General features: G+C 36.9%; 1 protein-coding gene across 7 annotated transcripts in view; it reads right to left on the bottom strand.

The window, feature by feature from the left end:
- Positions 1-7470: 7470 nt before the first annotated feature.
- ATP11A (ATPase phospholipid transporting 11A) overlaps positions 7471-16971 on the bottom strand; it is a 118376-nt gene continuing 108875 nt past the window's right edge. For 3 of the 7 annotated variants that reach the window (XM_068180178.1, XM_068180180.1, XM_068180179.1), the window contains one exon: positions 7471-11686. In XM_068180178.1, coding sequence (XP_068036279.1) covers positions 11429-11686 — 258 coding nt within the window. In that variant the 3' untranslated portion in view covers positions 7471-11428. Of the gene's footprint in view, positions 11687-13973; positions 14090-16672; positions 16762-16971 lie in introns of all 7 variants that reach the window. The other 4 variants (XM_068180183.1, XM_068180184.1, XM_068180181.1 and 1 more) reach the window with 3 other exon arrangements.

The following is a 16971-nucleotide window of genomic DNA, read 5'->3' as shown; positions in this document are numbered from 1 at the left end:
TCTTAAGTTGCACCAGAGGAGGTTTAGGTTGGGCATTAGGAAACAAATTTTTCACAGAAAGAGTGAAAAGGAATTGGAATGGGCTGGCCAGGGTGGTGTTGGAGTCACTGTCCCTGGAAATGTTTAAGGAAAGACTGGATGTGGCCCATAGTGCTATGGTCTACTTGACAAGGTGGTGTTCGGTCACATGGTGGATTCGATGATCTCAGAGGCTTTTTCCAAATTAATTAATTCTGTAATTCTGTTACTTTAAATTTCAAGGAGTAAGAAGAGATGTACAAAGGAATCTAAATAGGGAATCATTATCATGTGCACGAAATTCAAGTGAGAGAAGAACTAACTATGGCACTATGGCATTCAATTTTCTGAGTATCAGCTGTAGCTGTTTCTGCCAGTTATGAAGTCTGGAGGGGCTACAAAATGACAACCAGTAGGCTTTCAGGAACAGGTTACATGAATTGGGTCTATCAAAAATCTGAGACCTTTATTGAGCAACTGGTCTCCACCACAACTTGTACAGAATCAGAAACTCTCTGTAAAATGATAGTAATGTACTAAGAAAAAATAAGAAAATTAAGACTCAGAGCTGTTATTTGCAGAAGTTCTTCAGGGTAAGGGAGATTTTTGAAACATACCAAGAATAAAATAGTAATGACTGTATACAGGCAAGAGGATTTTTTTTTTTTTACATAGATTAACAGTGTGTCTTTTCTTTATAATTATAGCAGTAATTAGTGAATGATGTAAACCAATTCTGATTAAAATTAAGGCAGGATAATAAAAATCGCAAACTGAGCAATAGAGATAAAACACAGGGCTGAAAAATGTATTAGTGGCAAATATAGTGAAAATTTGAATAAACTGGGAAAAGGAAGAGTCAAGACTTTAGAGAATCCCATTGGTAAGCTGCACAATTACATGTTTTTACAAGATGTGAGCAAAATATGTTACTAGAAAATCTAGCCTGTCTTCTTATTACACCATGAACATTAACATGACTCATAGGTTCAGGGAACACTATTGCAATCATACTCTGCTTTCTGATGGCATAAAGTATCTCTTCTTTCTCTGGTATGAAATATTTACTTTAATGCAAATCCTAAGAACTCAGTAAAAATAACACCAGTCTTTCCATATATATTAGAAAGATTCTTGATTTCAGGGTTACTCTAGGGCTGAAAATTCAAGCTGAATGTGCTACAAATACCAGCAGAGGCCATGGTTGTCATTTTAGGCTATAGTAAGTTAGATTTTATCCAAAGGGTGCAGTGGAACTTTCAGCTTGTTATGGCTGGATACTCCTTTTGTGTCCACCAGAGTTCTTGATGAAACACAGAACAATTGCCTTAACAAATGGGAAAAGAATTGGATTGGGCAGGAATCAAAGACACTAAGGACAAGACACTCAAATATGTGCCGTGAATAGTAAGAAAGCTAATTAGCTACAGGGAAAAGGTTTTGCAAGCCAACTGCACTTTAATGCCCTCCCTGAACTCTGCTTATTGAAAAAACAGTGTACAAGCTTGGGATTTAAAAACCAGATGGTCCAATGAGAGACTTCTTGTCACTACTTGTGTGAAGACACACAGGATTCTGGAGATTAAGTCATCCTTTGTAAATCTCCTACCATTTATTGCCATAATTCTCTGAACCAGTCACTGGAAAAGAAGTGGAGATACACTCCAGTCTTGTAAGGTGTATGAGGAATGAATAAACCAGGACAAACATCTCCAGGGAATCAGGTAATAAAAGGAGAATCCTTTGGTGGGACCTTCCTATTGGAAGGTACTAGGAAACCCATAGCAACAAGAGTGGGGACCAAGGGAAACTCAGCTAATGTGGAGAAAGCCTCTCATCTGCATGGCTTTAAAAAGGGCAGCTTAAAAAAAACTCTTCTGATCTTATGAAATCTAGAAAGGTTTTTTTTTTTCCTGTGCTTTTCCATTCTAATTGAACCAACACTGCAAACAGCATTAGCAGCAAAAAGCAAGCAGAGTTTGTGCAGCTGATGTGCCATAGCTACCCTGCACAGTAGAGCTCTCAAAAAGGGCCTGGAAGAACAATGCAATCTTAAATGCCTGTCACAAGAAAGAAGGTGCCTTCCTGCATCTATAGGGAAATCTACAGGGCAAGCATCTCCCCATATTTTGATTTAGCAAATACTCATTCTGGAAGTGGCCATGGAAAATCTGTCCTGTTGTTTACCTGGATGGTTGGCACAGAATCAGACTCTTCCACCACTCCTGGAACATATCTGACTTGTGGAGCACATGATCCTCTTTCCTCTCCTCCCTTCCTTCCTTTCAGGGTAACAAGTCAGATGAGGTCTCTTGTCAGCAGTCCCACAGCTGTTAAAGGTATTGGGAGGACTGGGGGGGTCTGCCTGTAGCCCTGTCTAAATGGAAGGGGGAAGATTCCCTGGATAAAGATTTGGGACTCTGAAAATGCTTTGGTCCTACAAAACTCTACAGCTTCAGGCTGCAAGGTCCAGACTTTATCAGCTAAATAAATTAGCCCTGGAATGTGTACTGGGGACATGGCCACAAGCAGCAAAATTCATATGGAACGGTTAAGCTGTACCTCCATCCTGCTAATGGCTTGTGCAAGAGCCCCAAATTCTTCCTTTGCTGTTCACATTGCAAATTTTGTGTCTCTGTGTCTTTGTTGTCATAGTGACAGAAAGCACCAAGAATATTCTATGGGTTTTTACTTTGTCATGGATGCAGAACATCCTTTGGCATGTATGTTTTCTCTCCCTCCTGGTTACTTTTTTCCTTAGCTTTCCCAAGAGCTTTAAAAAAAATTGAAATAATTAATGGAGTTCACTGTGCTTAGGCCCAGTAAATTAGACAATACAAATACAAACACACACACAAACAAATAAAATAAATGCAATACATACTAAAGAACTTTGGCTGAATGTCACCTTTTTTTTTATTTCACCCAATAGGAAGTCTCCTGCTGGCTGTAATCGGAGCTTAGACACCTGCATTCAACACAAACAGCTGTAAGTGCCTGAACCTGAACCTCACAATTTTCTTATTGAATCATATTTTGAGGTTGAGTTGTCCAAATAAACAACTCCCACTTAATTCTGCTTGTGCAGAGAAGAGGCAGAGAGGGAGAGGGGACTGGAAAAGTTCCTGGGACTAGAAATGTGGTGTGCTTTGTTCTGCAGTATGTGAAGCAGGAATTTCAAAGTCATAGGTGCTCCTGTCTTGTTCTGTGGGAAACACAATCTAGGTCAGAATTTTGGGTTGTGCACCAAGAAACAACTGAAATGAAACAATGAAGACTCACAGTAAAGAAATTGTTTGGGATTGAACAAAAATCATGGACTTTCTTTAAAAATATTAATAGAGCATGTTAGATTTTAGTACATCTGATGTGGTGGTAGAAAGAATAAATGGATTTACAACCCATGAACACTATAAGAAGAGTGGTGTGACATGGCAGAAAGATGAAATGTCTGTGAACCGTGATGTAAAAGGTGATGTGCAGGCACATGTTCAAATGGACATTCATCAGATTTACAGGTCAATCCACATGAGGATGCCTGAACTCTACTGTGGATCAGTGAAATTTATAATCATGATTGATGCAGAACCAGATCAGTAGGAGATCAGAGTGAAATTTATCTTTTGAACATGGATAAGAATTTCCTTGGTGGCAGTGGTATTAGAATTCAAATAGCCATTCCCTTTCTATTTTAGCTTAAAATCTTTGGGTATGTATGAAAACACACCTTTGCTCTTGTCAAGACAAATTGTAGGACTCGGGTAGTTTGCAATAAATTAATTGGGTTAAGAATTCCTTTTTTTTCCCCCAATACCTTCAAATCACAATTTTTTATAAGAAAAAATAAATTTAGTGAGTCCCATGAGACCATGTATCCTTTTGAACTAATTTGCATGAATGGACTCTATAGGGGGAAGGTTATTTTCCCACACATGCCAAATTTCCGTAAAGAAAAGGATGGATGAGCTTACTTTGGATAGTTAATTTGCTGAGAAAGAGACCTGGGGAAAAGCAGGATGAAGATGAGCGATTATGTCCCACACGAGATGGGGACACATAGAATGTGTGTGTTTATGTGCACACAATCAAGTACTTTTTGTGTAAAAGCAACCAAGGCAAGTAACCATTGTGCTGGTGACCATGTTACTTCAGATCTGCTGCTTTGCCTGCTGAATATTCCTCTGAAAAAGCATGAAAAAGAGAGATCACTCTTGTTAAAATGCATGGAACTATGTTTTCTCAATCATAAAAGGAATGTTTTTTTTTCCTTTCAGAATTAAACATGGTATGTTACACAGACTTCTAGGGGAAAGGGAGGTATCCCAGCACACCAGGTAAGAGGCAAGTAAGGGGAAATGTAAACATATGTATGCCATTTTCTACCTATAGGGAGAACAAGAGTTGAGCAGACATTAAAGTTTGAAACCCTAGTTAAACTCCAGATGGACAATTCAAGAAAGGTGGATTTCAAATCGTCTGCTGTGCACCGCATTTGAGAAGACAGAGAAGCCTGACTCATGTTCCAGTACAATCTACAGTGGAAGGATCTTCAGCTTTTTTCTATCTGGACCAGTTCCTTTCAACACAATGATGCACAAACATAGCTTCTGAGCTAAACTAATACATAATTTGGACTTTCTAAGAAGAGTCACTTAAAATCCAAGTGAATCCCAACTGTTACTGAGCTCTATTACAGCATCACTGTTAGGCTTTGTGATGTTGTGCCTGAAACCACTCAGGAGGAGAAATATTTATTTCCGGGCTATAATTTAGAATGAAATTATACACACAACCTCTTCATAATTGGGAATAAACAATCAGATTTCAACCTAATTAATACTGACAACTTTCTCTAGCTACGCAATTTTATTCATCCTAGAAGCAACCTGTTCAGTAGTTTCTAGAAAAATGGTCTTATAGGCTGGCTACTTGGTTGGAAGTATTATCTGAAATAAAAGTCAGCATACCACTTGATGGCTTGATCCGTGGACCAGGATTTGTTTCCCTTCTCTTCTAGACTCCAGTGTTTATTAGATGGCAAGACTCAGAGCTTTCAAATTTGGTTAACATTTCACCATGAAGTATCTTTACAAAAGATGTCTGAAATCTCAAGGTAAGTTGTTGATGACTTTTGGAAAAAATACTTACATTCCTTATCTTGTTAGGAAGAAAAACAGATCAGTTTTTCCCTCATTAAATAAGGAGAGACTGAGCAGTTCTCCCTGAAATAGGAAGCCTCTGAACCTAGCAGGACACTGCATCCTATGTATTTTTAAAAGCATAATGCACCATGAGATTTCTTAACCAAAATGAATAATGGAAAACAACAAGCCTTTTGGTGGTTTAAAACTGAATACTGTTTGTCACCTTTAAATGGAAAATCAACACTTAAATGATTAAGACTCAACATTATTAATTTACTGCAGACTTGCCAGTTAACAAAGAAAGATCACACAGTGCAATCTTCTTTTAAAAAACCTTTTAAACCTAGATGGGGACATTGGGCACCTGATAAACTGATCTGTATAATGAAGGAAGTTAATGGATATATTTGGTTTTATCCCTATCTTATCACTTCCTAGTGTAAATGAAGCCTTTGAATGGGTATGGGTTTTGCTTTAGCATTTGAATAAAATGAAAATTAATACACCTGTATGTGCAGTGGAAACAACAAAGCTTTAATAGAATAGTCAAATACTGTTTCTAAATTCCTGTAGAGTATCACTTGAGGAAATCAGAATATTTGAAAAACAAAACCAAGGAACTTCAGTCTGCCTCCAACCTACCTCATTTCATATCAAGATAACCCTCAGGAAAGATTTCATAGAGCAGTGTTGCATATACTGCAGAAAATACTGAGTAGCCTTACTGTGGTATATAAAAACCAGTTTTCAATCAATTCTCTAATGTAGCTTACTAAAAGAGCATAACTTAAAAGATAATGGGAAACACATGGTACTTGACTGAGAATACAGTTTGCCACTTAAATTATTTTCTATCCTTTCTTCCTTTAAGCAAATGTAATTTTATGTGCAAAATGAAGTTGTGTGGTAACATGTCTGTATGGGTACTATGTTCTTCCTGAAATCCAGATACATCACTTTTTTTTTTCAAAAACAGTTTCAATGTAATATCCTATCCAATTGCAATCTATGCATTTTTTTTCTTCTTTGCATGAATAAAGGGAAAAACATCTTCCATATTTACACAGCCCCTTCAAACTACCTTCTCTAGGAGTTCATTCAGTAGAAACAAAATTTCTTGATGTACAAAAGGGAGATGGGTACAACATTCTTGTATTGTTTAGATAAAAATCTCATATAAATACAAACCCATTTCTCTGAAACATTTATTATGGGAAGTGTAAAATCAATACAGGAACAAAGGCCTAAGCATTCTACATATCCTCAGAGCAGCAGAAGGAGGGACCAAACCTGACACCCTGAACTGCTTTGTGGAGGCTGTCTGGGATACCTTCACACTGGTGGAGCCAATGTACTTTGGAGACTGTAATGGTTTTGAACTGAAGGAAGATCTGTAAAATTGTCTCACCAAATGAAGTAAAATCATGGTCTTTCCATGCACTCAGCCTCTTCTGTTAGAATCTATGAACACTGCTACCAGCTCAGATGTCAGAGCACATTGTTTTTTATTTTAGCTTCTTTAAATTCACAACATTGCAAAAGAGAAGAGAAATAGCTCTGGGTACCTCACACAGCAGAACTGCAAGGTAATGTAGCAGACCTTCTCATGTATAGCTTATGAGTTTACTTTGGAGAGAACTTTAGCACTTAATCTGTGCAGGAGAAACAAAGCTCTCCTGGACTGGTACCAATTTCTATTAGTTTTGGAACAACCCCCCACCCCCCAGCTCACGTTCCAGCCTTCTTTGAATTTCCTTTTGTTAACTTGCTTTTTTAGCTGGCTACACACACACTGAAAATCGCAGAACTACAGAGAACTGGTAGGGTTGGAAGGGACCTCTGGAGTCCACCCAGTCCAACCCTTCTACCAAGGCAGGGTCACCTACAGCTGGTGACACAGGAATGTGTCCACATGGGTTTTGAATGTCTCCAGAGAGGGAAACTCCACAAGCCCCCTGAGCAGCCTGTTCAGTGCTCTGCCGCTCTCAAAGTAAAGTTCTTCCCCATGCTGAGGTGAAACTTCTTGTGTTTTACTTTAAGGTCACTGCTCCTCGTCCTGTCGCTGGACACTGCTGAAAAGAGCCTGGCACCATCCTCTTGACACTCATCTTTGAGATATTTATAGATATTGATGAGATCCCCTCTCGGTCTTCTCTTCTCTAGACTAAACAGGCCCAGCTCCTGCAGTCTCTCATAAGAGAGATGCTCCAAGTCCCCTTAGTCATTTTTGTGGTGCTACGCTGGACCCGCTCCAGTATGAGAAATGAGTGTGAGTACAAACCTATTCAATAACTGAATCAAACACTCATTCTGTTTTCTTTATATACTTACATTTTATTACAGACTAATATGAAACCATCTTATATTCATACTAGAATTACTGTAATTACTTGTGAGCAAACTTAACCATTCTTGAATGTTTATATTTATTGCAAGCAGTATCTCCTGCTTATATATTCTACATAAGGATCCAAAATGTGGCTGAATATAAACAAGTTATATTTGGTTGTCTACAGAAATAAAAGTTAAAAATAGCACTGAAAAGAAACTTTACAGTAATTTATTCACACATTGACTCTTCAAATCAAATAATTGATGTAGTGTAGGATAATCTGAACATTAGATTTGAAGGCTGATTTATTTTCAAATAAATGCACCTAAAATTGTTCAATTAAAAATAAGTGTTAGTATTTGGTGCCGATGACTACAGACATATTTAATGTTTAAAGCACAGATAACTACCCCCAGCCCCATACAGCAACTTTCACAGATTCTACTTTACATTAGATCATGAAAGAACCTCTAAAATGCAAAGTGTACATAGCACAGAATTTATGTCCAAGACAATGCAGATTGAAATCCTGTGAATTTTCATAAAGTAAATAATTAAAGCTGTATAAACTGATTTTTTTGATTATTCTGCAAAGTAGAATCATGTACGTTTTCACTTTTGTAATACTTTCACAAATTTCCATTAAAGCTTTTTTAACAGAGACAGTAGCATGAGCACAAGGATTCCACTGGCTTCCAAAAGAAAAGTAGTGCGGTTCCTGAATTACACTATTTTTTTTCCTCTCATTTTTGCAAGCCAGTTGGTTCAAGACACACAGGGTAATGCAAGCAAGAAAGTAAACTGTAAGCTTTTACATTAAGTGACTGAACAAACAATTATTGTACATGGTAAAACAAAAAAGATCTTTTGCCACAAGCCACTGCAGGAATATATGAGCTTCTGTGGCCAAAAAGCCTGAAATACTTTCTAAGTCTTCACATACATTTGCTTAGCGCTTACCAGTTTCAAGACATTTATAGAAGCAGTTATGGAGACACTATGCTGTTAAAGCTGCAACAATTTAAATGAGGCAAGTTAGAAGGTTACATAGATTTTTAGACCATTCCTCTTTCCTTTTTTTTCTTCATACATAAAAATCTGTCTCCTTTCAGTGAGGAAATTCTCCCACCCATAATAAAACACTCTAATCCATTTTGATCTAATTTCCACTTTTTCATCTTTTTTATCGTTTGCAGTAAAACTCCCAAGTTAACACCTGCTGCAGTGGACTAGGTTTACATGGCAATAGTAACAGGGACTGAAGCAAAAACACATCAAGTTTGAAGTTGATGTTTTATGTTCATTTCATTAAACAGTCTATTTTAACAAACAAACAGCACCAACTTTTAAAGGTAAAAGTATTGCTAAATCAAAAAAGAAATTTCCACTTAAATTCAAGCATTCTTTCTCCTCCAAAAAATGACATGTTTAACTAAAATTTCTCAAATGTATACAGGTGTTTCAGCCTGAACAATGTTGTCAACAATACCTAAGTGCAGGGCTACATGAAGTTTGCAAAGAACTGGTTTGTTAGTAGGCAGAACAGGAATGCAGCATTTTCAAAAATATCAAGCAAAAATTTCCTTATTTAAGGCTAAAAGATAGAACTCACAAAGTAAAAAAGCAGGAGGCTTTATAGAGTAAAAAAGCTAGCAGTTATAATATAGCACTGCAAGTACAGCGCTTTAATCGCTGCTACCACAAATCCCAACAAAACATCAATAACTTGGGTGAGACTCACAGAGCAACAGACCGGTACTTCTAATTTGACATTCATTAGAATTTCAACATTCAGCCACAACTCCACTCTAAGCTAAATTTAAGTGGCCAAAACTTATAGTTATAAAAAAAGCCTTCAAAACATATACTTAAAAAAAATAGAAATGGTGTGTTAACAAATGTATGCGTAAAACAGATTTATAAATAGCTACAGTATGAAAAATATTTCAGTGCAAAGGCAATTTTAAGATTTCTAAAAAATACATTACAAATAATTTGTTAACTACACACAAGAAATTTGTCACTGCTACTGGTATAAAATGTATACCCATATTAACTTCTTAAAAATATATACACCAGTGTTTTATGTAGGGGACGGTTCTAACTGACCAACATTCAAGTCTGCAATGGCAAGTATATGTAGACACACCCACACATGTGTATGCATTTCAAAATGCTACTACTATAAGGATATTCTTTGAAACTTAAAAGTGCTATATGTTAAATGATAAAAAACCTTTATCTATGGTGCTCACTGTTAGACTTTGTAAAATTCTGTTATCTTTGGTATACTGAAGATTTCATAACTCACTTTACAATCTCTGCTTGACCCAGGGCATTTTAATAATAAATCACTGTTTGTTTAATACAAAACCTACACAGAATACTGTGAGGGACATTTCCTAGTCAGTTGATTTTTCTTTTATTAAAAAGTAAAGGAGTAAGTAAACTTATTTTGCCTCTATTTTTTTCTTGTTAAAACACAAAAAGGGAAATAATTTTTCTCTGCCACCCTTGTCCTTGTGAAAGACAACTAACAATGTCTTGGCCAGGTCTTCCAATAAATGCTGCAGGTCTGATCCCAAATACTTTGTTTTCACACTGAAATACATTTTTTAGGTAATGTCCTCACAGAGGTACTGAATGAGGATGGCTATTAACCAGTTGTAACCACCAAGCTGAAATTGACTGAAATTGGATTACTGCTTCAGATATTTTTGCACCCCAAAATAAAACACTGGACTAAAGAAACAACACAAGGATGCAGCTAATAGTTGAATAGCAAGGTAACATAAATGTAGCAGAGAAAACAGAAGTGCAAGTTGGCTGTCATTCTTAAGGGAATTCAAACAGAATCCTTGCAGTCAAATTAGTTTCTCTATCCCAACTGCGGTTCAACTGTTAGTCAACAGTTGTGTGCCACCTCGTGGTTTGCTTGCAAAAGCTAACAGTTGTGTGCTTTGTAATACATCTACCAAGCCCATTAGCCAGTATCTAACCATATGCAAACACAAAAAAAAAATCAAAATTAAGAGGATACATCAAGATAGTACAAGATACTCATCCAGAAAAACAGCTTTTCTTTTAAGAAAAAAACCCCAACAAACTGTGTCAAAAAAACACTTTCTGCTATATATATTTTACAATCATAGGGACAGGAAGTGAGAACACCAGATAATGTGCACCTCTGACAAATTCAAAGATGTTTTAGGCAAAATGCTTACATTCAGTTTATAAGTAGATACCAACACTGGTGATATTTACCTGTTTAACAGCCAACTTGACTTCATATTGTGTGTGCATACTCTACACAAGGATTGTTTTGCCTATCTTTCTACAGGGGAAAACTAACCAAAACCATACATAGCCCTGATTTGGCCACTTACAAGGAAGTGAACATTAGAGAGTGTTTCTTGAAAGCAGATTTGCACACAGGAAACACCAGTTTGTTCTACAGAAAGAGCAAAGAAAGAAAAAAGGACAGAGGAAAATCAGAAACAGCATTTGTTAAATATGCTCTAGGAGAATTTCATTGGAGATAACTGAGACAATTGCTCCTGTTTGAAAATTAAAACTGTTGATCTCAAAATGTAGGTCACTGACTGAAACTATGCACTTCAAGTTACAAAGAAAATCACTAAAGATGACAGAAGTAGTAAATACACAGAAGTCTTGACACAGGATGAAGAGAATTTTTAGTGCTACCAGTCTCACAGTACCAGACTGTGCAGATTGTTCATTGCTCCAGTAGTTCAAAACATAAAAAGAGGCCTATTGGCCTGGAAGGTTTCATACTTCTAGCTCTTGATACTGTTTTCTCAACACTACCCCAGACAGCAAAAGCCACATATAGTTTAATGTGCCTCATTGACATGTCTGTTTCCTGAAAAAATAAACAAAACCACAGTTTTTAAAGGCTTGACTTGGTGTTCTGTCATATGGACGTTTCCAAACCTGACCCACTGTAGTGGTAACCTGCACTGGAACGCCAATGCTTATTTGAATAGCCAAAGACAGATGGAAGTACTGAATAATCAATGCCTCTCCACTGCGTAAACATCACTTTTTTAGAATGAGAATTAGACCTTCTTGCTGGGGAATTGCTGCAGTCACTGCTCCTGTATCTTGGGCTTTTCAGACAGGCAAGAGGTGTGAATTCCGAGATGTGCTCCTGACAGTGCCTCGATGCCTTCTGTTATAGGGAAAAAAAGAAACAAATACACAATAAATAGACAATCTTGGAACCAAAAGCATGTAATTGTTTTCTTTCACAGGACCACTGTCCACTTGGTATAATAATACCTTTCCCTAGATCACCACTCTGGATATTTGTTTCATGTGAAAGTATAATCCCTCGTGTTGCTTTGGAATCAACCAGTTTCACCATGATTAGTTTTATACTAATACTTACAGAACCAGGCATGATTTTACACTCAACTTCTAAACCTGATAATGGGCTCTTCAGAGAAGAGATGAAGACACACAGGACTGCCTTCAAATGAAAGTGTTTTAAATCAAGGTTATGTTTCATTTTGGAATTTCTCCCAGTACATCTTTTTATCCCTTCTTATGTGGAATTTTAAGACAGGACAGAATCAAGTACTTTGCCCGTTATTTCCAAAGAGAGGAAATTCTTTAGTCAGTTTTTGCTAACAGATGAAGGTTCCAGGGTTCCAGCACTTGCTTTGTACTTCTAAGCAATACTAAATTTTAGACTTGCTTAGGTTATGTGTAGCATCTATACAGGCAATTTATACTGTACATCTGAGTACTATCTTGGTCTAATTGCCCACTAAAATTTATCTTTCTCACATAATCACTCCACACACTAGCAGAATCGGCACTTCCACTCAGGAAATGCTCAGGACTGCAGAATACCACAGCTGCATGACAAGAGCCTGGATGTGTGCATAAACTGAAATTTATAGAGGTATGGAGGTTTTCTGATGGTATCTAACATATAAATGCATTATAAGTATGGTTCAAAGCCATGTTATTTATCTGTCTCTCCATGAATGCTATATAAATCAGTTAATCCTGTATTCTTAATCATACCCTACTTCCCTGTTAATCAGAACACAGTAACAAAAGGACAAAATCACAAAGTAAATATTAACGACGTAGCTTATAGAACATTGGCTGCAATGTAACATGACACTTCAATGCCAATCACAAGCTTGAAACACTACTCTTGCATAAGCTAGAGTAATCTGAAAGCTCTCTTAAAAAGACATTATTGGAAAGGTCACAAAGCTATCCAAAACTGCTCACCACAGTGAGCCCTGGGTTCTTTTAAACACATATAGACCAAATAGCAACATCATTACATAAAAATCAGGTAACATATTAGCAGATTTGCTTTGGAAATGTAAGAGGGAGTAGTCACACAGTTTGGTAACTAATTTTCCTATTCTTTCAGCTATAAAGTGAAGCATTTTAGTTACCATAGATAGTTCTAAAAATAAAATGTTTTTTTCTACACATGGCTCTGAGACAAGAGCCTTTACCAAGCCTGAAGCTAGTCAAGGAAGTTGGTGTTTTCTACTACTACTGGTCTTTAAAAAGCAAATCAGCAAAAGTCATTAAAAGCAAATCAGCTACTTTAGTTACCTTAAAGTCCTACAGCTACCTGTCCTACAACACATGACATTTCTTCTTTTCACATACTGCTAACTTTGCACCTTTACTTAGTTCCTCATGTGCTGCTTTTGGGGTCAGGAGAGCATTAAGGGACTGGAACAGTCATGGCATCTAGGTGGGAATCATTAGAGTAAAGAGTGTACCTTCTTAACTTGTTTGTGTAATCAGTGGCATTAGCAAGGAGATGATGTAAAGCAGAGAACTTCATTCTGCTGACCTTATGTTTGGGTAATTTAGTTCATTGCTTATGCTGCTGTCTCAGATATTCACACTTCTCTCTTCATCTGAGGCAGTAACACAGCAATGCCCAGGTCTGTACAGAACACAGCACTGCGGCAGACACTGTCACACGCGCAGCCCCAGTCTTCTGACCCAAGGTCCTCTTCACAAGTAACTCGCTATGATTATCTTCACATGTTACCATCTGCATTTGGTCTATATACGTATTCAAGAACATGAAAGATGATGGATAAACTGCTCCTGGGTAAGAACTACCTCCGACCTAATGTATTCTACACTGTGGTGTAATGTGCGTATACACTGCAATAATGACTGCAGTTCTTATAGAAGAAATGTCACACAACACCTATACATAATACAATGTATTTATAGGACGTGAATATGGGTATATCCATTTATTGGTTTGCTTTACATGATTGAGTTTCTGAGACAAAAAAAATCTTACCTGTGGCATGGAACATCTCTTGCAAAAACTAGGCTCTCCAAGTAAAACATAATGATTTTGTATCAATACTGATAAAGTACATCAAAAACTCTGGAGGAAACAGTTGATTTGTAAATAGCACCAATAGAAATTAATCCAAATTGGCAACACATACAGTACTGTTACCTAGCTTTGATCTAATTATGGCTCGGAAGGTGAAAGAGTTCCTTCAAGAAGTGGCCCATCGCAGTTCGCCAGTGCATTTTGGCCTGTTTTATGTCTCATACTCTTCTGCAAGGATGAGGAAAAACAGTGAGACTCTTGATGAATACAGGAAATGCGAATGAATTGTACCATTTGGTAACTGCTATAGCAAAGTCCTATAGAAGTAATGGATTTTCTGACAGAGTTAAAAAGGAAAGGTTATCCCGTGTAAAACAAGGTTTCTATTTCTGGATTCTGAGATTATTCATTTGAGGGTGTTTTTAATTCCATTTTAAACTCTGTTAAAAAATTACTCTCAAAAACACTAAACTGACTAAGTACCATGGGCTGTGTGTCCTGCCCCTCTAACAATAACCTCTACTGAATGGGAGAGGTGCCTGTGGTACGAGGAGGCCAAATTGATCCTACATTAAGGAGTGGACATCCCATTCCCCTACTCCCCGGAACAGCTGGCACACTGAAGGGAGTGCCCCACACGGAGGTGATGGGGCCGTGCTAATGAAGACTGACTTACAGCTTCCTCATTACACTATGGGCAGAGAGGGCCGGGGAGTTGCCAGGGAAACTTCTTCCATAGCATTCAAATATTGCAATAGCAAGATCCATTGCTTTGTTTCCACAGAGGAGGAGCCTGACAAGGCAGCAGTTTGCTGGTGAACACTTGTCTGAGCACCTAGGGCAGTTGTTCAACAGCAGCTAAGCCCATTGAGAAACAGTAGAATGATCAATCCCCAGAGAAGCTTCCCGAGGCGAAAGGACCACTTTGGGTTGCCCCAGGTGCAGCAAAGGGTAAAGATCTCATAACATGGCTGATGGCCCAAGCTTGTGACTGAGTGAAAGCAAAGGAAAAAAATCAGTCAAAAACAAAGAAAAAGAAAAATATTTCTTAAAAAGGGATGAAAGTACAGAAGTAATTTACAGCTTAGAAACTAAACACCTAGTATTTGAGCTACCAAATACTTGGAATTGCTGAAACACTGTCAAAGTGAAAATTATAAAAATGGAAATAGGATAATTTAAATTGAATTTATATTTTCCCTAACAGAGTGGCTGAAATTCTGCTACTAATGAAAGAAGAATAAAGAAAAAAAAATCAGCGTAGATTGGATATATTTTAAAAAATACCCTATTGCTTTTTAAAAGTAAAAGCTGAAAGACACCTTGCAGCTGCACAGTCACCAGTTAAAGCACAAAATTCAGTTTGTGCCATTGAGCCAGAGTTGCAGAGACTATATGTAAAAGAAATAAGCAGATTTTGACCGAAATTACCAAAAGGCAACAGATTCCTCCAAAGCTTTTGCAGATGTTTTAGCCCAAGAAAGGTAACAGTTCCTATGTATATATATTTATATCAATACCTATATACATGCATATATATACATACACTTGTATGCACATATATGTATCTGTATACATATATATGTCTGTTGGTGTATATATATATATATATATATATTTATATATATCTCACAGAAAAGTTCCCTGAAAAAACCCAGAGCTATATGTGACATGTTGAAAAACATTCAAATGTTAATGATGGTAAACAATCGCTCACCACACACTGGAGTGACTCTCAAATAACTGAAAAAATCAGATGTATAAGAGCTGCTTTCAAAGGCTTTATGCATTCTTATTGCCTGAGTAGAACTAAATTAGTAACCTGGGAAATGGTCACTAGTCCTATGTTAATCTTTTCAATTGTTCCTGAAGCCCTTTTGTTATAAAGAAAGCAATATCACTTTTAGGAATGCAGTACATTTAAAAATTCTTATTTATAAGCTCAGTTCAAACCAATCCTAAGACACTAAGACACAATTTTAGTCAGAATTGCCGATAGGGAAAAAAACTGTATTTTCCCTCTGGTTACAGTAAATTTCATTGACTATATATTTTTGAGGGGGAACGAAGGAGGAAATACATATTTTATCTTAACCACTTACGAAAAAAAGATATAAAATCTGAAATGGAAGCCAACAGTCTCTGGTTATTAAGTGAAAAACAGCTTTCTTGCAGACTGTAGGGGAAACAAGATTTACTAGCATTTCTTCTACTTTTACATTAAATAATGTCAAGCTTTCAGATCTTGTATTGTTTTCTTTCTAGAAAGAGCAGAGAATTTCATAAAAGGGAACATAAGGAAAGCTCAGTTTCAAAATGCATGCTTGAAAAAGAAAAAAGCTGCATTTTCTAACAGCAGAGAAGATACATTAATATATTCCAAAGACTGCTGAAGTGTTTTCCAGTACCACATTTTCTGTACATCAGCCTAATTAGAATTATCACTTGTTTGTGTGGCCATTATCCTACTTACTTAGGTACAATGGAAACACAACATGCATTCATCTACAGACAGACCAATGATTAAAATGGGAATATAAGAATCGTAAATTCCTGAGGCAGAAACATTCTGTAAAGCGCAACAAGAACAGTGACAAAAATTGACAGTGACAGTGATGGACTATGACAACAATTCATACAATCTTTGAGAGACATAGAAGGAAAAAACTGTACTAAACAGTAATCCTCAAAATACAGTTGATATGAATCACAAATGGAGATAATGAGTATGGTAAATAACTTTGGATGATCAACTTTATAAAGTCCTTTGAATGAAATGGCCAAGCATGCAGAAAGGCAGAAAAAAGTCACCTTTTGTTCCATTAGAAACTTAGACTGCTTGAAGTCTGAGAAAGCATAAAGATGGTGGACTGCTCAACAGAAAGGCACTGATGTTTAGTCTGATTTCCCCAGAAGATTGTAGGAAGCAACCAAGCACATCATTTATGTTTAAAGCAAGGTAGCAGTTATTTAGACAAAGTGGATTGGAAGACAGGAAGAAACAAAGAGAGGGAAGAAGAAACACAAGCAATATAACTGGTTAAAAGTCACAGATCTTTGACTAAATATTAAAAAAATGAATAGTGTCAGTGTTGAGCCCATAGACTGCT

The sequence above is a fragment of the Anomalospiza imberbis genome, chromosome 2 (genome assembly GCF_031753505.1).
Source record: "Anomalospiza imberbis isolate Cuckoo-Finch-1a 21T00152 chromosome 2, ASM3175350v1, whole genome shotgun sequence".
Lineage (NCBI taxonomy): Eukaryota > Metazoa > Chordata > Aves > Passeriformes > Viduidae > Anomalospiza > Anomalospiza imberbis.
The sequence above is the reverse complement of the archived record's forward strand: the minus strand, read 5'-3'. Positions and strand labels throughout refer to the sequence as shown.